General features: G+C 35.2%; 4 protein-coding genes and 1 long non-coding RNA gene across 5 annotated transcripts in view; 4 read left to right on the forward strand and 1 right to left on the reverse strand.

Moving 5' to 3' along the window:
• The first annotated feature begins 3,648 nt into the window (after positions 1-3,648).
• Positions 3,649-4,691, forward strand: LOC111487503 (LOB domain-containing protein 27-like). Its single transcript, XM_023134921.1, has 2 exons — positions 3,649-4,491; positions 4,591-4,691. The coding sequence occupies exons 1-2, from the start codon at positions 3,770-3,772 to the stop codon at positions 4,688-4,690; spliced, it is 822 nt and encodes a 273-aa protein (XP_022990689.1). The 5' UTR covers positions 3,649-3,769; the 3' UTR covers position 4,691.
• A 3,607-nt stretch (positions 4,692-8,298) lies between these two features.
• LOC111487502 (probable prolyl 4-hydroxylase 7) lies at positions 8,299-12,019 on the forward strand. The gene is made up of 7 exons (XM_023134920.1): positions 8,299-8,596; positions 8,697-8,783; positions 9,740-9,797; positions 9,869-10,031; positions 10,108-10,283; positions 10,371-10,431; positions 11,637-12,019. The coding sequence occupies exons 1-7, from the start codon at positions 8,502-8,504 to the stop codon at positions 11,930-11,932; spliced, it is 936 nt and encodes a 311-aa protein (XP_022990688.1). The 5' UTR covers positions 8,299-8,501; the 3' UTR covers positions 11,933-12,019.
• A 913-nt stretch (positions 12,020-12,932) lies between these two features.
• On the reverse strand, positions 12,933-17,071 carry LOC111487501. Its single transcript, XM_023134918.1, has 9 exons — positions 16,616-17,071; positions 16,319-16,405; positions 15,894-16,109; positions 15,599-15,734; positions 15,212-15,374; positions 14,830-14,958; positions 14,445-14,639; positions 13,385-13,507; positions 12,933-13,300 (listed from the first exon to the last, which is right to left on the reverse strand). The coding sequence occupies exons 1-9, from the start codon at positions 16,782-16,784 to the stop codon at positions 13,208-13,210; spliced, it is 1,311 nt and encodes a 436-aa protein (XP_022990686.1). The 5' UTR covers positions 16,785-17,071; the 3' UTR covers positions 12,933-13,207.
• Positions 17,072-17,274: 203 nt separating this feature from the next.
• LOC111487057 lies at positions 17,275-17,935 on the forward strand. The gene is made up of 3 exons (XR_002718976.1): positions 17,275-17,468; positions 17,565-17,657; positions 17,869-17,935. It is a non-coding gene; the product is annotated as an uncharacterized LOC111487057 (long non-coding RNA).
• A 2,908-nt stretch (positions 17,936-20,843) lies between these two features.
• LOC111487056 overlaps positions 20,844-22,140 on the forward strand; it is a 17,064-nt gene continuing 15,767 nt past the window's right edge. Inside the window, exon 1 of the mRNA XM_023134276.1 lies at positions 20,844-20,850. The gene's annotated coding sequence lies outside the window, so the exon portion shown is untranslated. The remainder of the gene's footprint in view (positions 20,851-22,140) is intronic.

Consider the following 22,140-nt stretch of genomic DNA (forward strand, 5'->3'; position numbering starts at 1 on the left):
CAGAGATTTTGGTCTGCTAATCCTATCTCAGATTTCATTTTTCCTTTATAGTTATAGTTATAAGATTAGAATCAAATCTTCTTTCTTATTTTACTAATCATAATAATCATATCTCATATTCAATTAATTAATTTTTTTTTTTTTTTTTTTTTTGTTAGCATTGGAAGTTAGGAAATAAGGTTAACCAATAAAATTTTAGTTGGCAGATCTATAAATCTGTAACAGAGTAGACAAACAATCGATTAAAATTGTCTTACAATATTTGTTTACAGAATGAAAATAAATATGGAATTAGAGGAATATCTTATTTACAAAACTGAAAATCTGAACAAAATAATTATAAAGAGGGAGAAGGAAAGATTTGTTGAAATAGAATTTAAAAATGAAACAGGAAATACAGGCATGAAACTCCATTAAATTTTGTCTAACATGTAAATTAGAGAAACAATTTTATAGGGTTTAAACTTGAAACTGATGTCATGGGCTCATATAGGTTGACCAAGATTTCAAAGGACGAAATCGAACTTTCATTAAAGATATATTCGTGACAACGACTTAAGCTAGCCAGGTAAGTGGCTTACCCGTCGTAGGTTACGCGTTATTTGCTGTATGTTGGCACGTGCCCGTGAATATGCACGTGTCATTAAATTGTATGCTAGTTTAATGTGCATAAGTACGAAATCATGTGAACGTGTATGTTATGTATGCTGCTTAGTTGATGTGATATGTTATGCATGTGACGTGTATGTTATGTATGCTGCTTAGTTGATGTGATATGTTATGCATGTGACGATGTGTGGCCTTTGAACGATTATGGCTTGTTTGTATGAATATTTGAATGTAACTGCATGAATTGTATGACATGAAAAACGGTAAATTTCATGAAACATAACCCCGCTAGGAATATGTATGATATGTAAAGAAATGAGAATGAGAATGACATGTCAGCATGAAAACGTGACAAGGGGTTATGTTCATTAATGATGACTGTAGGACTAGTGGGACCTCATGCATATTGTGTGTTCATGCATTTGGGGGAATACCCCTCTCCCATCACGAGGGTACGAACGCATACATTCAATGGCAGGACAACGATCGTTATGCTTTGCATAGCGCTGCCGTGACGGTTCTTGTTTTAACGGGTCCCGGCATAAGGGGCTCCCAGAGTATGCCCACCGGCTAAGGACAGTAGCCCAGCGGTGTGCGAACTAGCTGGTGATTTAATAATTTAAAATAGCTATTAATAATAAAATATTTTTTTTTATAATTTAATAAAAAAATTAGAATTTTGAGTCTCCATTATTCATTAAAGAAAATAAAAAGACTTATTTTATTTTATTTTTTTATTTTAGTATTTGTCTTATTTAAATCTTAAATTATCAAAAGTTCTTTTAAATTCAAAAAATGTATTATTATGCGGCAAATTTATATATCAATTGACAAAAAAACAAACACAAGTCATTCACAATATCGATCAAATTGTAACAAAAAAATATTTTTGCATTAAATTATAAATCAGCTTTGAGTTGGAGTTCATTCTAGAAACTATATATATACCCTCCGATTATTTTTGTAAATAAAAAAATATTTATTTCATTAATAACTAATTTATGTTAACATACGGATTGAATCCACCCATTTATCGATAAATAATTTCATTTAGGATGAAAGATAAAGACTGATAAGTAAAGAAAAAATGGAGGGAAAGAGTTGAATCAGATTGTCCAATTATTTACTATATTGTATTTTATAATAATACCTTTATAACAAAAATACTATATTTCATCTAAGTATATATGTTCTCTTTCTCTACTTACAACTTTTCTAATAGTCATTAGGTTTATTATAATACATTATATTAGTAGGTCAAGTTAGCAGTCTAAATAAGACGATGAAAGTTCGAATTAAGACAGACTAGAAGGAATGAAAAGGAGGATTATGCTAAAAAGGTTGAATCCATGCATCCAACCATTTTATTTAATGGAGACTGGTAAAAACCAGAATGGATCACTCTCTAGCAATGATAGAAGCAACAACAAAAGCAAAATTAAAATAGTTACCGGGTTGGATTGGTTGAATTCATAGAGGCATTCAACCGTATTATTTAATAGAGACTATGATAAAAACGAAAATTGATCACCTTCTAGCAATCATGAAAACAATAGCAAATATAATTAAATGGGATTTGTCCAATTGGAACACATTCAGAGGTTGATTTGGGAAACTTCTGTAAACATCTCTCACTACAGTCTTTAGGTACGCATCCTTCGTACAACTTCTCTTCACATTGTATTGCATTGACCGACACCATGCATGTAGCTGTCAAAAAATCAAATAGTTATCAAAAGAAAATGTACAAATTCTTGAAAGTTTATAAGATGTTTCTAAATATAAAAAACAAACCTGAAAAAAGGAGGAAACAATGAAAATAGGGAGCAAGAAAACTTTGCCGTATAAAGAGCAATGATAAATTGAATTGATGTGTGATTGAAAAGGGTAGGATTCTTTCATTTTTAATCGAAGATTTATATGAAAATATTTGGTTTCAAATATGGCAACACATTAAGTTAATATGTCTTTTATTTGGAAAGTAGACCCATTAGGATAACTTACAACTTTTTTCCATTCTTGGAACAAGGGTTAGTAAAGTTATTATGTCGATATTTGTTATAATCAACAAATTTAACTAATTAAATTATTTAATCAATTAATTTTTAGAAACAAGTTGTGTTCATGGATGTTCAAACTCTTATACTCTATAAAACAAGTTGTGTTCATGGATGTTCAACACTTATGGTCGATCATCTATTATTCACGAATTGTTTGAAATTATAGTTAAGTTAAAAGCTTGTTTTACCCCTATAAATATATCTTTCTTATATATTTTAAGAGAAATTATAGTTAGGTTAAAAGCTTGTTTCACCCTGTAAATATATCTTTCTTATATGTTTTGAGTAACATATCAAGAGAGAATTGGATTTGGTTAGACAATGTGTGGTTGGTAAATAAGGATGAATTTTTTAGCAAGGTACGGAATATATTCAATATGATTCCATAAGATCTAGTTTCGTTCAAGTAACTGATTCTAGCCAATTGAAACGATCTTCTGATTAATTCCGAGATCATCTCGATTCCATTAGTAATGAGGATTCGGAATATCACACATTGATCAATCAAAAAGAGATTCAACAACTAAAAGAAACATCAATTCTTTGAGATCCTTCATTTCTTCAAAGGGAACGAACAGAGATAGAATCAGACCGATTCTCTAAATGCTTTTCTGGTTATTTCTCAAAATTTCTAATTAACAATTATGGTGTGGTCTCATTGTTCAAGTTCACAAACTAGTAGACATATTGAATCGGGTATAAAAAAGTCATTCTCACTCATGCAAATAAAATGACAAGTATCACGTAATCTCAATATTAAAGGATGAACTTGGTCTATGACCGAACTAATTAAAAGTTGATATTTTTGGTAAAATACAGCCCTCCACACAAACACACATGATTACAGATTTAGAAAGTCACATCCATTAAAATTAAAATTCCAAATTCTATACAAGGAAGAAAGAGAGTCGTAGAATAGTTTCAGTTGCATTGTTCAAATCAAAACCGCATAGCAGGATCTGATTCACCCACCCTTTTGAATCGGCAAAACCTTAAAAAAGCCTTTTACTTAGTCATTTTGGAACAACTAATCATTTCTAGAACCTCAATAATATCACCCTCTAACCTCACCACAACATTAGCTAATTCCGTTTCTGATTATGACCATGAAAGGCGGCACCACCCAAGCCTGCGCTTCTTGCAAATACCAACGTCGCCGCTGCTCCAAAGACTGCCCCTTGGCCCCATATTTCCCAGCCGATCAGCCCAAGATGTTTCAAAACGCCCACCGCCTCTTCGGCGTCCGCAACATCATGAACATACTTAAGCAAGTCCCCCCCTCGCAAAAAGACGAGACAATGACTTCAATTATCTACGAGTCCAACATGCGCTCTAGGTTTCCGGTTTATGGTTGTTGCGGCGTGTTATGGCAACTCCATTATCAAATACAACAAGTTAGTGAAGAACTCCAACAAGTAAAAGCTAGGGTATCTATGATGAAGGACCTCGGGATTGCCGACGACAACAACGTCGTTTTTCCCGTTTATACACAGCAACAGCCACCACAGCAGCAACAACAATACGATTGTTTGGGAGTAGATGGGAATGATTTATTATTTGGAAATGTGAACAATGGTGGTGTTTATGTTGATAACGATGATCATAATGATATTGGTTCCATGCTGAAGGAGTTGAGAATTCAACAACATTATAATGATAATTTTGGGATTAACGTTGAATCGATGCTAATGCAATCTAATTTGATACCCGCTGTACTGCAACATGAAATGGAAATTTCTCATGATTATGATGAAATTCCATTTGACACAATTGCAGATGATCGACAATCGTATGTTGAATCTAAAGAAGCATGTAACTCTAGGTTCGTAGTTACATTTTAATTAAGTATAGAAGAGTGAAGAGCTCGCATTTAGTTAAACATTTTGGTTAAAATTGATGGATTTGTGGGTTTGGTTCGCAGTGCGGAATCGACCTTCAAAGATGTGTCGGAATCATCGGCTGAGTATCTATCGAGGACCGATCTCAAGAACGCTGCAGCTTGTTTTAGTCTAACAAGTTAAGACCAAAACAAATAGACCCCAAACATTTGTATGTAAGGAACTTTAGATTTTGGTTTTGATTAGTTATTGATTATGGTTGGTTATCAAAGTTTGATCAAAATAAAGGAAGAGCTGAGATTAGTTGAGCGATCCCTTGAGTTTTGATTTTTTCACTCCTTTTTGTATAGAAGAAGATCATGGCATAGTTACACATTTCATTATTCAATAAAATCAATGGCATTGGTGTATGTATATATACATTATTTTTTATTTATTTATTTTGAATATACTGTGCTTGTGCATAGCTACAAACTTTATAGAGATCATGGTGTGAGTGAAACAAACACAAAATCATGAAACTTTATACTAAAAGTAAACAGTATCATACTAATAAAGAGATCAATGGAGGATCTGATTGTCTTTCTAATAAGTGATATTGAGTCATACTCTTTACTTTGGAGCACACAAAATATTCCGAAATATTCCATCCCAACTTAAAACAAAAAACTCTTCAAAATTCTCAAAATTTTGCAATGATGAAATAAATGGAAAAATTAGATAAGGGGTCGTTATCACATTTATATCCAATTAGATGGCAGTCGTGTTGGTAGAATCTTTGATTATCATTGATATTAAACAATAGAATCTTTGGTTATCATTGATATCAAACAAAGAACTTGGTTATCATTGATATCAAACAAAGAACTTGTAAGCCTCGATGTGAGTTGGCGGGATAAGAGGACTGCACTTAAGAGAACATGAACTTAAGAGGACTGCACTTAAGACTTAAGAGAAAATGAACTTAAGAGGACTGTACTTAAAGAGAACATGAGTTGACTTTTGAATAAGAGGTAGCGAATGAATGATCGGAACGATGGTTGACTTGGATAAGAGTAGTTGAGAATAAAAAAATAATAATTATGCAATTAAATAAAAATGAAGTAAAAATTTCCGAACTTTAAATTTAAAGAAAATAGAACACTCACCAGAAATTAAAGGGGAGGAGAAACGATGAGAAATTTATAATTAGTTGCAAGGGCATCATGGTGAAGGAGGATGGCATCCGCTACAAGCAATCTGATAGCGATATTGTAATGAATATTCCGCACCGCGTTGCTCAGACGATGCCATCTCTCCTGCAACATGAATCCTCCAACTTCAATCTTCGCACCATATTGGTGGTTTCAAAATCTCTAAGCCTCTTCACTATTTATACACAAGTTTGAAGCAATGCCATGGTAGATTCCTCATGCAACGTTAAATTCATAAGGGGTTTCTCTGAAATTGCGTTCTCAATGAATTGAAATCGCTCAACTTGTCCATTTTTCTAAGCTTTTTGACCAGAAATGCTGGAATTAGAATAGTCGAAGATAGCACTGGAAAATCACTTGAGCTTGGCTTTGCTGTAAGGCATCTTGAACCCGACCATACTGAAGTTTCCATGAAACGACCGTCAAATAAATCATTAGGGAATTTCACAAAAGTATACCAAAAATGAGAATTCTACAAACTAATTCCACATGTTTCTACTTTTTAGGATTTCGAGGAGTGTTGAATTATGAGTTTTTTTTTTTTTCCCTTTCTTTATTCTTTCCATGTTTGATCTAACATTTCATGTTTTTTTTTTTTTTTTTCTTTTTACGATCGCTAAGTCTTAGTTATGTGTTTAAATATGTGATACCCAGATAAATGTGAGATACATGAATGAACCGAAACTACATTCGAATGAGAGTAATTTTGAGAACAATATAGGTAAGAAAAACTTGAAAGAATTAAAACTCAATACCTATACTAACAAGGTGCACCTTCCTTTTTTGTGGCTCAATCGTATACTAATTTCATGGTTAAACATGTTTTACTTGAAACAATTGTATGTTAGGTGACTGTCTAAGAATTTTCCTAAAATGCAGGACAAAACATGTTTGCGATGTCCCACATTAGTTGGGGGAGGAGAACAAATCACCCTTTATAAGAGTTGTGGAAACCTTTACCTAGTAGACGAGTTTTAAAGTCTTGACGGGAGCCCGAAAAGGAAAACTCAAAGAGAACAATATCTGCTAACGGTGGATATGGGTCGTTACAAATGGTATCAAAGCCAGACACCGGACGATGTGTCAGTCTTCTCATTGTTCCCCAAAGGGGGTGGATTTAGTGGTGGTCCCACATCAATTGGAGAAAGGAACGAATGTCAATGAGGATGCTGGGGCTCGAATGGGGTTGGATTGTGATGTCCCACATTGGTTGGGAAGGAGAACAAATCACCTTTTATAAGGGTGTGGAAACCTTCACCTAGCAGACGCGTTTTAAGGAAGCTCGAAAGGGAAAGTCCAAACAGAACAATATCTGTTAGTGGTGGTGGGCCTACCTCATTACAATGTTAAAATGACTCGTTTTGATTTGTGGAAATAGTCTAAAGAGAAAGTAGATAACATGGTCATCAACGGAAGTATTTGTTCCTATTAATTTGATTCAACTACAATCCTATAAAAAATGGTGAGTAATTGTTCATTTATTAACATCCTATTAGATTTGACTTTAGCTTATTTATTGTAAAGATGTAATGAAGAAGTTGGATTGACAATTGCATCCATGTGATAGAGTGGTATACGTTACTGTTCATAGGGAACCAAAACCTAATAAATTTTTTTTGAGTATTCAAGGTAGCTTGTGTTACCAACTCTTCTTATAGGGACCTTGCATGACACGAGTTTATTTAGGTAGGTGGCCACCGCTACTAGTTATTATCAATTTTAGGGTTTTCTCGTTAGCACATCGCCCGATGATTAGCTATGAAATCACTGTAACAAACCATGCTCATTACTAACAAATATTGTCCACTTTTACTCGTTACGTATCAGTCTCACCATTTTAAAAAGCGTTTTTTAGAGAGAGACTTTCCACACCTTATAAAAAATATATTTTGTTCTCTCTTCAAACTAACCTAAGATCTCACAATAACGATATCAGAATCTATTGGACTGAGGAAATCTTTTAGACCAAGTGGAATAGAATCGGGAACACAATCCTCCATTCTTTTTTTAAGGTTAGGTTACCATATTATTATTTTTTTAATTATTTAATTTTTTTTATTTATCTAGAGAATATATTACATTAATAATTAAATTCTTATAAAACACAAATATCAAATATTTACGACCTATAGCGATCACAAACATTACTCACAAATGTCGAATATTTTTAACTTCATAGTAATATTAAAAATATGATATGGTTGTAACCTTATTTTTGTAAAAATTTTCCCCACCGACTTGGATTTTGGTTTTTTAGAAATTCAATTCAACTCAAACCGGAAAAAAAAAAAATGTAACCTAATCCAATCTTTATGGTCTTCAAATAATTTGGGTTAGTCGAATTCTTAGATCATAAGAACACCTCTATGAATAACAATTATTCAACTCCAAATTATTATTCAACTCCAAATCATTATGATATATACTTATTAATAAGAAAAAATTAATGGGTTGAATTTTTGTACCCGCATCTTATTGAATTAAAGTAAGAAATGTTATTTTTTTTAAAAAAAAAGAGATTCTTATGATTTCAACCATGCAAAGGCATAATTGTATATATAGTAAGAAGTTTAGCGTTTTATGAAAATTGCATAATCAAAATCCTCCATTTCTACAATATTCAAAATCGTTCCTATATTTGCAGTTTGATTGGTACAATTTCCAAGTTTGAAACGGTTCTGAAAAACAGCCCACCGATTCTCATCCTCATTCATGGTCTTCACGGTTGAAATTGCGTAATAAATTTCAAATCCGTTTCTCCGACACCAACCAAAGAAGTGTTCAGTGCTTGAATTTGGGTGATGGATTCCCGTTGGTTCCTCACATTTTCCCTTTGCTTTCTGTTCGTCTTCACTGCCTTCGCTCGCTTGCCCCAATCGCTTACGCACAACGAACTGTATGATCCTTTTCCTCTTCTTCTTCTTCTTCGTCTTCTTACTCTTCGGTTTGTTTTCATGATTCCGCTTACGCATGCCTTTGGATTCTTCGAATTTCAGAGGCGGATCTGCACTTCGGTTGAAGGGGAATTCATCTCCGCTGATTTTCGATCCAACTCGAGTCACTCAGCTCTCCTGGCAACCTAGGTCATCTCTCTTTCTCTGATATGCTCTCAAACCTCTCCCTAATAAAATTTTGAGGCTCACACGATCATATGTAATATCTATAAACGGGTGCGTTTCACTATTACAAATGATATCAGAGCTAAATATGGTGTTACAAATGTTATCAAAGCCAAATATGGTGGCTCACTGCTCTTAAAGGGAGTGTATTATGGGATCCCACATTGATTAGAGAGTTAACGAGGGTGTGAAAATCTCTCTCTAGTTGGCTAGTTTTAAAACTGTGAGGCCGATGATAATAGATAACTAGCCGAACAACATGTGTGGGTTTGAGCGGTTACAAATGGTTTCAAAGCTAGATACTTGGTCAGTGTGTCAGCTAGAGGTTGGGCCCCCGAAGGATTGGATTGTGAGATCTCACGTCGGTTAAAAAGTGTGTGGAAACCTCTTCCTAATAAACGTATTTCAAAACGGTAAAGCTGACAATACGTAATGAGCAAAAGCTTAGCTATGAGTTTGGGCTGTTGCAAATAGTATTAGAGCTAGACACCGGTCAGTATGTCAGCTATGACGTTGGCTTCCAAATGGGTGGATTGTGAGATCCACGTCAATTGGAGAAGAGAACGAAGCATTTCTTAAAGAGTGCGTGAAAACCTCTCCCTAGCAAATGCGTTTCAAAACAGTAAAGCTAATGACAATACGTAACGAACAAAAGCCGACAATATTTGTTAGTTGTGAGTTTGGGCTGTTACAAATGGTACTAGAGCCAGACACCTATCGGTGTGCTAGCTATGATATTAGTCCTCAAATAGGTGGATTATGAAACCCACCTTAGTTGGAGAGGAGAACTAAGCATGGTTAGTTGGAGGGGAGAACGATTATAGATAACTAGCGAAAGTTAACAATACAGTTACATACTCAAACCACATTTGACTGCTTTAGTTTTTTTTTATTGGGGATGTGTTTGTGCAAATCTACAGGGCATTGTTATACAAGGGATTTCTATCTGATAAGGAATGCGATCACCTAATCAATCTGGTGAGTGATAACGGAATAATTTAGATTTGAATTCTAAAATGTTTGTTTGATTGCATCATTTTTGGGAATAGTCAAAGGGAAGGTTAGAGAGGTCGATGGTAGCAGATAATAAGTCCGGTAAGAGAATTAGTAGTAAAGTCCGGACCAGCTCCGGCACGTTCGTGCTGAAGGGACAGGATGAAATAATTGCTGCCATTGAAGCCAGAATTGCGGCATGGACATTCCTTCCAATAGGTATGTATATATATACACACACATTTGTTGATGTGCTCTGTTACCTTTGTTTGTTGAAACTGTTGGTAAAATTCAGAAAATGGAGAGCCCATTCAAATTCTGCACTATGAGAATGGTGAGAAGTATGAACCGCATTTTGATTTTTTTGTGGACGAGGTGAATAAGGAGTTGGGCGGCCACCGAGTAGCCACAGTTTTGATGTATTTATCCAATGTTGAGAAGGGTGGAGAGACCGTCTTTCCACATTCAGAGGTATATATCCCACTGCCTCTGCAGCATCTCTCTTCTTTATCTCTCTGAAAATTAATAGGCATGCGTTGTTGCTCTGTGTTTATGCAGTTTAAAGAGTCTCAAGAAAAGGATGATAGCTGGTCTGATTGTGCTCGAATGGGTTATGCAGGTACTCCTTGTAATTATTTTTTTTTTAATCCGATCCACTCTTATTGAATAATAAACTCAGTTAAAGTGAAACGGATCGAGAGTTATAACAATGTGGAAACCTCTCTAGTTATGTGTTTTAAAAATTTGAGAGAAACCTTCAATATCTACCCCGGTATACTTGGCTGTTTTAAAAACTTGAACGAAAATTGAGATGAGATAATTCAAAGAGGACGGTTGAACAACTCTTTGTAGGAAACTCGCGCTCTTTATCGAGAAGAGAATACAAGACACCCTCTTTCGAATACTACTGCTTTTTATTGTTTTTGGATTTCTTGTATGAATAACCTATGTAAGGCGGAGGGTATTTATATAGAGCTTACTCCATCTATACCTAACAAATCTAAATCTATACCTACCTAACCAATCTGTATCTTTTTACATCTTTTTCTTACTATCTCTTTCTCCTAAGATATCTTTCCTAAAATTTTTGCTAAAATAAATATACAACCTCAGGACAGGTATTTATATTAGAGCCTATGCAATCTAGACCTAACAAATCTAAATTTATACCTCCCTCACCAATCTAAAGTTTTTTTCTACTATATCTAGATCTCTTTCTCCTGAAATCTTTGCTAAAATAAATATGGCTAGTACAATTATTTGGCTCGACTCTATTGGGCTAGTGATAATATTTCAACACGATATCTACTAGTTGATACTTAGATCTTTTACCATTGAACCTTAAAATATTTGAATTTGATTAGTTTAAATTGCTCCAGTGGAAACATTAGTTTATTTATTTTTAAATATTAAATTAAAATTTATAATTAGTTGAAATTTTGCATTAAAAATACTAAAAAAAAAGTTTTTTTTTTTGGTTAGAATTTTCTTTAAAATAATGTATAGAATTAAATAAAATTTAAATAAATAGAAATATAGAATTCACCCAATTTAAACTCAATCCAGCTCAAATCAAACCATGAGTAAGATTAAGTTGATTGGTTATTTATTTATTTTTTTTATCTACTTTTTACCAATGTTTTCAAAATTGATGCTGAATTTTGATTTTTGAATTTTTTTTTTTAATTTCAACTTATTTTTGTTTATTGGATTTAACCAAGAATTCAATGTGTTCTAAAGAAAAGACACAATTTTTCATTATGAAGTTGTATTCTATTTCTGGTGTCCATGTGTTCTAAAGCTTGGGGGTGATGGTTGTTGCAGTTAAACCGGAGAAGGGTGATGCATTGCTGTTCTTCAGCCTCAATGTGGATGGAACCACAAATCCGAGAAGCATGCACGGTAGCTGCCCTGTGATTGAGGGTGAGAAATGGAGTGCAACCAAATGGATTCACGTCAGATCCTTCGATAACCCAATTCTCCCAAACAAGGGCTGCATGGACTTCAACCAAAATTGCCCTTTGTGGGCCGAAAACGGTGAGTGCAAAAACAACCCCAGGTACATGCTGGGCTCTGAAACTTCTTCAGGATACTGTAGGAAGAGTTGCCAAGCCTGCTAAACTACAAACTACAACAACCCAGTCTCCTTTCTGTGATGGTTATCATGTATATAACATTGGGCACTAACTAGATATACCTTTGCTTCTTCTGGTCACCATTCTCTTGTCCGAGAGGGTTCCATTATACAAATAAAGTGGGTGGTCAAATGGATATTATATCTATTTCTTCAAATTATATCGTTCGCTCCACTCAACTATGTAAATTTCAATACATCTCAATAATTTGCGTTCTAACTTTTTTTCCTGAGACGCTTATTTAACCATTGAAGTTGGTTCTTCATGAGACCCGCATACATAGAATTCTTGTTAACTAAATGGGTTCAAGGATGAAAAGGGCATATTAAATGGGAATGGGGACAGGTACGAGGAGGACTTTTTCCGTCCCTACCTCATCCTATGGACATCTACTTAAATACATCACCATTGAAGATGCTTATAAGCATTGAAGATGGCAAGGCCATCTTGATTGCAAAGGATGGTGAAGCATTAATCTTTTAGGTTGTTGCTCGGAATATCAGTTCATTGAGCTGCAACTTTTGACTTCAATGGTGTCGGTGGCATTTATTTCACCAAATTTGAATTCATCTCATTTGGCAGATGCCTTCACATTAGTTGAATATAATAGTCAATAAGACTGTTGAACGAAAATTTGTTTGTTCTTTTTGTACATAATTTGGCAAATACAGCCATTTTAATTAAATGAATATGATGGTCAGAAGCAACAAAGGTTGGTGAAGATGCTTCTTCCTTGAAATTGCGTCCAGAATATTCTCCATAAAGTCGAAGATGTTTTTAAAGAGTTTGGACAAATTATTCTTTTTTATTTTATTATTTCAACTAGACCCTCAAATTATTTAATTATATCAAATTGAGAAGATAGTTTTAACCTTGATCTGAAAACATTATTTGATTAATTAATCTTAGTGCTCATATATATGTAGGTAAGTTCATGAAAATAATCAACGAAATTTAAAGTAAGAATTTTGTCCTGTAAACAGAATTTTGGTATTCATCAAAATCTGTATTTCAGAATAATCTATCTTTTACAGAATTAGCAGGAACGAAAGAATGATTGTACAAGAACTACAACTACAAACTGCATACATATGTAGAGATATATATATAATATATATAACGGAATACATTATGCCAAAATGGGTTACACTTTTTGTTTCTGTTGTTGATTTGCTTTGCTAATCTTCTATTTACTGAACAGCACTGCGTTCATTTCTGAGTTTCCCTCCCAGACATCACAAACAGTTGATGGTTATGCACTTAAATACCCAGTGATTTATAAGTGGAGTAATCGATTTCGTTCAGTCGAATACAACATAACATGTGTTCTGGCAAGTCTTCTGCCTTGTTTCCCTATTGAATTACAATACCACATTAGCAAATAGTTTAGGCATGATCCTATGAACTGTAAGAGAAATGATGAACATTGTTTGTTACCTGAATTGTCAAGCCAAAATCCAAGATACATAGCTTCAATCTGTCAATGAAGGATTCAAAACCTTTTCTTGAGATGTAGCTAAATCTGTGCATGTCCAAATCGATTTCCAAGTATTTCTCCCCCTGCAGAATTTGAAACGAGAATATGATTCTAAATGAATTATGAATATATCTCATTGGGACCAGTTATTGCTTACTGGGAGACGGAACCTTTTCTAGAAAAAAAAGTAGAATGAGAAAGTCGTTTCATTTGTAAAGATTGTAACATAAAGGAGACTTGAATTTCGTGCGGAACTCCTATTAAATTATCATGACTTACCAATCCAGAAAGGAACTTTAATTGTTCCAAGCTAAACCCGAAAAGAATTACTGTCATTGTTCATTGAATTAGTCTTTTCATTCAAAAAGATAACTTTGACAGCCAATTAATACAAAAGTGAAACTTTCCTGCGCGGATTCAGAATTCAAACAAACACTAAACAAGACACAATAAGAAAAACATGCAAATAAGGGGGAAAGTTATAAAAGTTTTTCCTTCCCAAGAAACAATTTTGTTTTATTTTTCCTAATAGAAAAGACGTATAAAAAGACTTCCCTATGGTTCCTTTCATCTCGATGATTTATTCTAATCATAAGAAATATATTGTGATGTCTGGATCAGCGTAACAACAACATGAAGCAACTCCTATCCCCACCCTAGCACAAAACTCGTAGTTCTTTTTCCATTCAAAAACAAACAATCTGACAGTAAGAAGGTACAAGCACTTGAAGTTATCAGAGACGTACTCGAACTGCCCTGAGAGGCGCCTGTTGGATTTAGTTATCACCCTAACTAATAATGCTAAAAGGTTATCTATGGCACCAGTGCCAACTATGTAGAAAACAAAGCGAAGTTTTTCTTTTTCCAGCTGAAAACAAATAATTTGTAGCAAGGGACGAAAAATTAGCAGTAAGTGATATAAAAGACACATCATCACAGCCAACCATGTAAAACTAAAATGTCATATACGGCAGCAACAACCATGTACAAAACATGTTCATAGATCAAAGCAATGCTTACCAAGTAAAATTCATGTTGAGGTCGTGAGAGGACAGGTTTTTCGTTGTACGCATTCATAAGCTTTCTTTCAGCTGCACTCAAATGAAGGTCCTCCACATTTGCCGCTCGGCCAATAATTTTCAATCTTTCTCTGAGCGGTACAATGCTATCCAGAGGGAAACCTCTAACCCTTTCGACTTCGTCATTAATTAATTTCTGTCAAGGAAAACAACCCAATTATACATTATATAATTTCTTTAAAAGTTATTTTTCCAATACGAGAACATGAAGGTTGAATAGATCAAGTTCTCTGAAAAAAAAAAATTGTAGGACGAGATCCAGGAAATGTATAGGTACATAGAAAATATAAGAGAAAACTACAAGCATACAGTTTAAGACAACTTACGGTAAAATGTTCTTGGAAAGAACTTGGAAGTTCCTTCGAATAACTCTCAGATAGCTTAAAGTACATAACCACACTCATGCCTTCTCCATCATTTTCTCCTTGAAAGATTGTAGCAGGGTACAGTGGTACCTAATACATCCAATAACTAACTATAATTTCAGCGTGCCCAAGGAGTTTAACAAACAGAAACTATCTCCTAACATATATACATGATATGAGGATATAGCTATAGGCTTAACATTTATAATTGTTAATAGCTATCAGGTACTTAGTTAATGCCGAGACAAAATTACTAATGAATTGCTCTCTAGCATGGAAGAGATTTTACACAAAACACCAAAACTAGGACAAGGAAAGGAATGCAGAATGAAAATATAGACACCTGAACATTTACTACAAGAATAGAAGGAACATCTCCAGCTGGATTTATGGCAGGAAGTTCCACAAAACGGGCAATATGATCAATCTTTCTCTGAGACAAGAAGACATCAGCTCCAATGGGATAATATGCAGCACAATTTCGAGCAAACTCTTTCTTCTTATCTCTGTTGAGAGAAAATTTAGTGGATTTAGTTATAAATTTAGATTTACAGGTAAGCTGACTCCAATGGAGGAAAAAAAAGAAGGGAGAAAGAAAAAATTGAACATGGAATCCTCACTTTTGTACATGCTTATGATATCAATAGAATATAATTAAAATACATGTGAAATTAAAGAAAACAAAGGAAAAGAACCAGACATGGAAATAGCTACAACATAATGGACTCACCTAAAATAGTTCTTCCCTCGGACTTTAAAAACACTGGGGTCAAGAGGTGACCAACAATTGGGCATTCTCTTCTCTAATGGGCAGTGCGGAACTGAAGTGCCTGCTATTGGTCTTTGTAAAGGCGCCCTTGGTGAAACTGGCCCAAAAAATTTAAGACATGTAATTTAAACAAGGCTCGCTAGTCTCCAATTTTAGCGGTAGAAATTCCAATACTCATACAAGTATACATTTCGGAATGCACATCAGCACAAGATGAAAAAACTACGAACGTGAAGAGATTAGTGAAAGCACTCACATGTCGTTGAATCATTATATCCTTCCTTCAACTTAAAAGAGAGTTTTGAAGATGCTTTTCTCCTTAAATTTGGGGTTCCTTGGTTGATTTGTCTCTTTTTTTCAACTGAGGGTCCAGCAGCAAGGTATGGCAAACAAGTATTTGGAAGAAGCCCGCAGTTGTTCAACTCAACCGCTTCACTTCCTTTTCCATTTTCACTTTCTGTGGAAACCTCATCTACAAAAATGGGGGTCAAATCATTTCTGCAATAACTAGATCTTTTAGCAAGAATTGCTGCAGCATTTTAGTTCCTTAGTGTTTCGATGCTTTGGTGACGAAATATTTAATCTGGGTGCGAACTCAGAGCTATTTAAAAAAAGAAAAAAGAAAAAAAAGAAGTATCCATCGTTAAGTCGATATTCATGAAGATGACTATAGAGACCTACCATCACGAAAGCTATAAAACTCGTCATCAAATTCCGAGTCAAGGACTGAAGTAGAATCAAACCATGCCGCATCGACACTTCCTCTACCTAGATCAAATAACGGGAAAACGAATCAATTAGATTCCCCAGAAACGAAATTGTTATTATTATCAGATAATGTAGCTGATATGTGACAAACTGCTGAAGAACATGCATCAAATCTAATCGCCAACCATCAGAAGAATCCAAGATCAGAAAAATAAAGGTAGAGACAAAGAAAGCTAAAAAGTAGACGAAAGGGAAAGTGCATGTAGGAACCTGCACATGTGGGGGTAGACTGAGGCCGATTATGCACAGAAGACGAATCGAGCTTTAGGGATGATGTTCGGCGCTTGATACTTCTTCGTCTCCGCCTCCGATTCCTTTTTCCCGCCGGAACCAGTCTTCCTCCGACACAACCCACCTGCCTGGAGCCGCAGAGTCCCATTTTCCGGTGGCCGGTAGGCTCCTCCTCCCCGTGGCGGAGCCGAGATGCACAGATCGGACGGAAAAGGTCGAGAGAATCGCAATGCAGGTTGTGTGAGTTTGAGGGTTCTAATGTGGATTCGTAATCGGAATCGGAGCTAAGCGATGTCGACGAATCTCGTACGCAATCCAAAGCTCTCCTTGTTTGCACAATTAATATTCATCACGGTTGCATTGCATTCCTCTTCCTACTTGATTGTCATCCGACGGTCCTCATTAGATCAAACGCTGAGAACCATTCCCGCCACGTGTCATCTCTTGCTCCCGCGACTTTGTCCGAACACCTGCGTTTTTTTCATTATCTTTTAATTAATAACCCTCTTTTATGATCCATTTATATTTTAATTATCAAATAATCTTTTTATGTCCAACAAATTATTAAAATTCCGATTAATAAATGGCCGGAATTTAATTATTGGGCTGCGATACTATAAGCCCAAGTTATTGGGCCTGGCCCATTTATGTAGTTACGCTTGGACGGATATTTTTCCCTCCAAATTTTATTGAGCCATCCGAGAGCTCCTTCCCGGTTTTTCTTCGTTGGGAGCTAGTGCTAACATCGGATGTTAGCTTGTTTTTTCTGAATCTTCGACTCGTCAAATTGTGTTACAGATCGAGCACTCCTCTATTATCGTTTGCTTGTAGAGTGAGTTCCTGTTGTTGTGTTGGAGAAATGGAAAGACGATTTTATTGTATCGTATATTATGCTGTTATCAAACTTTCGATTCTCTATTGGTTTCAGAATCTGGAATGATACGGAGACGGAGCGAAGGAAAAAGTTGTTGGAGCTGCGTGGAATTGATCCTGATGAGTTTTTGCTGAACCTTCTACTAATGTTGGCTCTCTCTCTCTCTCTCCGATGGTTGTTTTATTTCATTTCCTTTCAAACATCAAACATGAATAGTTTGTATTATTCTTGTCTGTTTGAATTGTGCAATTTCGTTACATTGGCTATGGTATTGAGCGTTTGGATATTTGGTATAATGCTTAATTTTCTTCGTTCGAGTTGCTCTTTTAATCTCTCTGATCGTTAAGTTTCCTTGAAGTGCGAAATCGGTATAAGGCAAACAAATTCCAGCTGAGAATCTTAAACCTCAACGGCAGACACATAAGTTACTTACGAGTTTTGTTCTTTTTTCCATTTTGTTTAGTGCTTTGTGCTGGGAGAAAGATTGCGTAGCCTTAAGTTGTGATAGCGTTACATTGATATCAAATTTCAATTAATTCTATCCTCAGAAGTGTCGATCATTCCCTGGCCTAACTGGGCTCTACTATCCACTGTATATCTTCCGAAGTAGAGAGGCCATCCTTCAGATGGGATATCTATCTCTGCCATAGAGATTACTCCTTCCAAATTTCGAAATGAAGGGAAAGGAGAGAGAGATATTTGTATAATTTGATTTTGAAGCTCTTTTGGTAATAGAACTTTTCTTACAAGGCTGGAGATGAACAAATACTCTATTTGGATTAAAGATATCCCGCTTAAATATCAAATTATACAAATTGAAAGCTATAGTATTAGTTTAATTTTGTAAGTTGATTGAATTATTTCATTTTGGATTTATTCCAGTCACATCTACATCAACTTAATCATGTTCAATAGGCGCCAACTTAATCAACTTGAATTATTTCTGTCTTTATATTTATTGAAGTCTGGACATGCGATCTGCATTCGGCGAGAATTATTTATGTGTTTTCTCTCAATCTCTTTCCCTATTGAGTTACAAATATATTTGTGTCTAACTGCAGACTACGTACTGGCGGTTTGGTCGGACACTTGGCAATTTATGGACCCAAGTGGGCTGATAAGGAAAAAGAAAAGAAAAGGTTAAAACGACTTGATGAAGTTTCTGTAGCCGCCGATTGAAATTAGCTTGTGACATTGTTCGGCAACAGTTGCTACAAGCCTAAGTTCAAGTGGTCCGAGTGTATTTTAAACAGCTGCATGGTTTTCCATCAAAGAATTTAAAAGTGCTGCATGCTTTGAAGCATTGGCCATCGTTCCTTTCTGTTGGTTATTGGGCATTGCAGTATCGAGATGTTGATAATACTTTTCTTGATTGTATTGGCATCTTGGAAGTACAGGGTTCCTAATTGTTGCAGGTCAAGGGTGAATCTACAGCCACCAGCGCTTTGTCTAGTTCTAGAATATATATCCAAGCTTCATGATGGTAAGCCTTAAAGAAAACATGGCAGAGAAAATACCACCTAATTATTTCCCCGGTGAGCGGTAGTACATACTTTAGAAGATTGTATTGGAACTCAAATATCTTTTTTATCGATCTTTTTGGTTGTGTCCAGCATTAAAGTGTCAGTATACCTGTGTAGTATTTAGAATCGTGCATTTTATGGACTTACTGACTCCAAGTTTACCTTGGTCATTCTTGTGCTGCTTTGGTTATTCCAAACTTCTGTTGTACTCAACTAGTAAGAATCTTTTCATATCTTATTTGATTTTGCAAAAGTTCTTTGGTTTTTTTTTTTTTTTTTTTTTTTTTTTTTTTTTTTTTTTTTTTTTTTTTTTTTTTTTTGCCTTTGCTTTGCAAGACAAATTAGAATCCTGAATAGCTTTGCTGACACTCTTTTTTTCTGACAATAAAATCATCATTAAAATTTTGTATGGTGTGGATGTGGGGGGACGGTTCGTGGAGTGGACTAACTCTAAGACTCCACTGTAGGTCTATAGGCACAGGACATATGACTTTGCCTCTTGCAGGTTGCAGTTCAACAGAGAAGCCAAGCTGACTGAGACGGACATCATGGAAAAATACAGTCTTGTAAAGGGGAAAATGGAAGGGATGGTGGATAAACCGTGCTGCTATCTCATCTATGATAGAGTAAAAACATTGGGAATTGATGAAGGAAGCTGTTAGGATCAACAAGTCCTACGCCAACCTGCTTACTTCGGACAGAAATGTAAATGTGAAAGTTCTACTGTCATAATTAAATTGGATCTAAACATGTGTATATGCATGCGTATGTAATACTCAATATGGCATGCCGAGGGAAAGAAGGAGATATTTGAGAACATGCCAATACTTTATTCGCTTATAGTCTTCGACTTTTCATTATCCTTTAGTTTTGTTCTTCATTTTTTGGGATCCAGTAACAGTTCCATTGTATTTTCTTTGATCATATTTTCTTCTTTTTCAGTTTGCCACTTGCTAGTAGGACCACTGAGTAAAATTTTCCAGGATTCTAAGATGGAGTCGGTGGATTGGAAAGCCCTAATATTCACATCCATGAACGTGGGAGAGAGTCCTAAACATGCAAGGACCTCGTATTCTCACATGAATGCAGAATCAATTTACAGTAATCAGAATTCTTGTAACCAGACATGCGAAGCTGCCTGCCTCATGAAATTACAAAGAAAATGGTTCTTATGGGCATCAATCTACTTTGGTATCAGATACTTGTTTCTTAGTTGAATTGCTTTGATTTTCCTTCAGTATTGATTTGAGCCAGATTAGTTCATTGTGTACTGTGGGCTTGCGACAGCAGCGCATCTAAACAAATGGTAGTATTCATTTTTCATTGTTCTCTGATAGCAAATCTAAACAAATGGTAGTATTCATTTTTCATTGTTCTCTGATAGCAATTGCTCGTATGTTTTTTTCCTAATCAAGGTTTAAAATCAAGGGTTTCCTTGCAATAATTGGTCGCTGATCAACTACCAGACACTCAAAACCAACTGCCTCAATTTTCTTCAGGTGAGCAATCATTTCTCTGATGACTATGTAACATTTGGCCTAATTGGGATTAACACTTTATCTTCTTCGCAAATTTTAGTTTAATATTCGGAGATTTGGCTATGCCTCGTCTTTACGAACCTGATGTTAAGTGCTCTGAGCTTATGAGATAGTGAGATCCCCCAATTCCCCTTTTGTAGATATAGGAAAATGCAGAAACTAAGGCGAAGAAAAAGGAGCTGATGGACACATTCTTCCACAATAAAGTGACATAAATAAATACTTTTCTGCGTTTAAATCAGATTCCATCTCTCTCTTCCCACGAGAACGCAAAGTACAGTTTCACTGATACCGTCTTTATATACAAACAAAACAGCCTTACAACCCGCCAATACCTCAGCCAACCGAATTAGTTTTCCATCTCTCTTCTTTCTTCTTTCTTAGTCTATAGTTATCCATCTTCACTTCCATGCCCTGAAAATGTCTGATTTTAGTCATTTCTGTGTTTCTGTTCTGAATGGATGATGACCATTGTTGGTCAATTGGAAGCTGTGAGTTTAGGAAAAAGGTTTGGGTGTAATGGAACCTAACTGTAGATTTTTTAGGCTTCTGTTTGGAGTTTTTCTCTTTCTTGGTATCATCTGGTTTTCTTTCATAGGAGGGATTGATAATGCTAGCCCAGCATCCAGAAGAGCGACAGACATGCAGTGGAAGGTGATTGGAAGCGAGAAGCATGTCTTTCATTGGCATTCTGATTTCTATTCTGTCAGCAAGAGAAGAGTACCAAATGGACCTGATCCAATCCATAACAGGTACGCAATTCTACTTGATCTAATATATTCAAATTGCAGATATGCTTGCTTATTTTCTTTTTCTTCTGCTCTTTGCAAGTATCTTCTGAACTATTCGTCTGTTCTCCTTCCTTTCTTTTATATTTTTTATCTCCTTCATTTTGTGGGTTTTGACGCTTTGGTGTAGAATTCTTGAAATTTTTGTCATCTTGAGGACAGAAATTTGACCATTGAATTTTGTCCCTAAAAAAAAGGCAAATTAACGCGTCTGAAGGTGACCACCCTACTTCAATTAAAAGAAAGATAAGGAACTGAGAGTTCTATTACCATTAGTGAATTTAGGAAGCTACTCTATTGCCTCTCATCTTTTCCAATTGTCTTTATTAGTTTCCTTGTTTACTACAAAATTGTGAACAGAATTCATTCAAACCCCCACCATTTGATCATTTTAAAATAGTGTATTGCTCTGCCTCTAACCAGTGTGCTTTCTTTTCTTTTTCTTTCATTGTTTGGTTTTAACAACTTGAGTTTGTTAAAGAGATGCAACAAACTATTCCAATTGAGAAGTGTTGATATTGGAGATTGTCTCACTTCTTTCCCCCCAAAAAAGAAAAAAGAACTTTTGTTCTTTTTTATCACTCTTTCTCTTATTTTTATGAGCTGTTAAAGGCATTGGGGCAAGAACTTGACCACTTTAGTTCATAAGCTTGACAGATTACATAAAATTGTTTCTCTTTGCAACAAAACCATTGCAGCATGATACTCTCTGTCTTTATGACATGGGCTGATGATTTTCCTTTTCTTTTCTTTTCTTTTTTTTTTTTTTTTTTTTTTTGCA

Source organism: Cucurbita maxima, unplaced genomic scaffold (assembly GCF_002738345.1).
Source record: "Cucurbita maxima cultivar Rimu unplaced genomic scaffold, Cmax_1.0 Cma_Scf00012, whole genome shotgun sequence".
Classification (NCBI taxonomy): Eukaryota; Viridiplantae; Streptophyta; class Magnoliopsida; order Cucurbitales; family Cucurbitaceae; genus Cucurbita; species Cucurbita maxima.

Coding starts and splice junctions, on each gene's coding strand:
- LOC111487503 (XM_023134921.1), top strand. CDS start 3,770: ATGACCATGAAAGGCGGCACCACCCAAGCCTGCGCTTCTTGCAAATAC. Junction 4,492..4,590: donor AAAGAAGCATGTAACTCTAG/GTTCGTAGTTAC, acceptor TTTGGTTCGCAG/TGCGGAATCGACCTTCAAAG.
- LOC111487502 (XM_023134920.1), top strand. CDS start 8,502: ATGGATTCCCGTTGGTTCCTCACATTTTCCCTTTGCTTTCTGTTCGTC. Junction 8,784..9,739: donor CAGCTCTCCTGGCAACCTAG/GTCATCTCTCTT, acceptor GCAAATCTACAG/GGCATTGTTATACAAGGGAT. Junction 10,032..10,107: donor ATGGACATTCCTTCCAATAG/GTATGTATATAT, acceptor GGTAAAATTCAG/AAAATGGAGAGCCCATTCAA.
- LOC111487501 (XM_023134918.1), bottom strand. CDS start 16,784: ATGGGACTCTGCGGCTCCAGGCAGGTGGGTTGTGTCGGAGGAAGACTG. Junction 15,375..15,598: donor CGAGGGAAGAACTATTTTAG/GTGAGTCCATTA, acceptor TTCTCTCAACAG/AGATAAGAAGAAAGAGTTTG. Junction 14,640..14,829: donor CTTTCCAAGAACATTTTACC/GTAAGTTGTCTT, acceptor TTTCCTTGACAG/AAATTAATTAATGACGAAGT.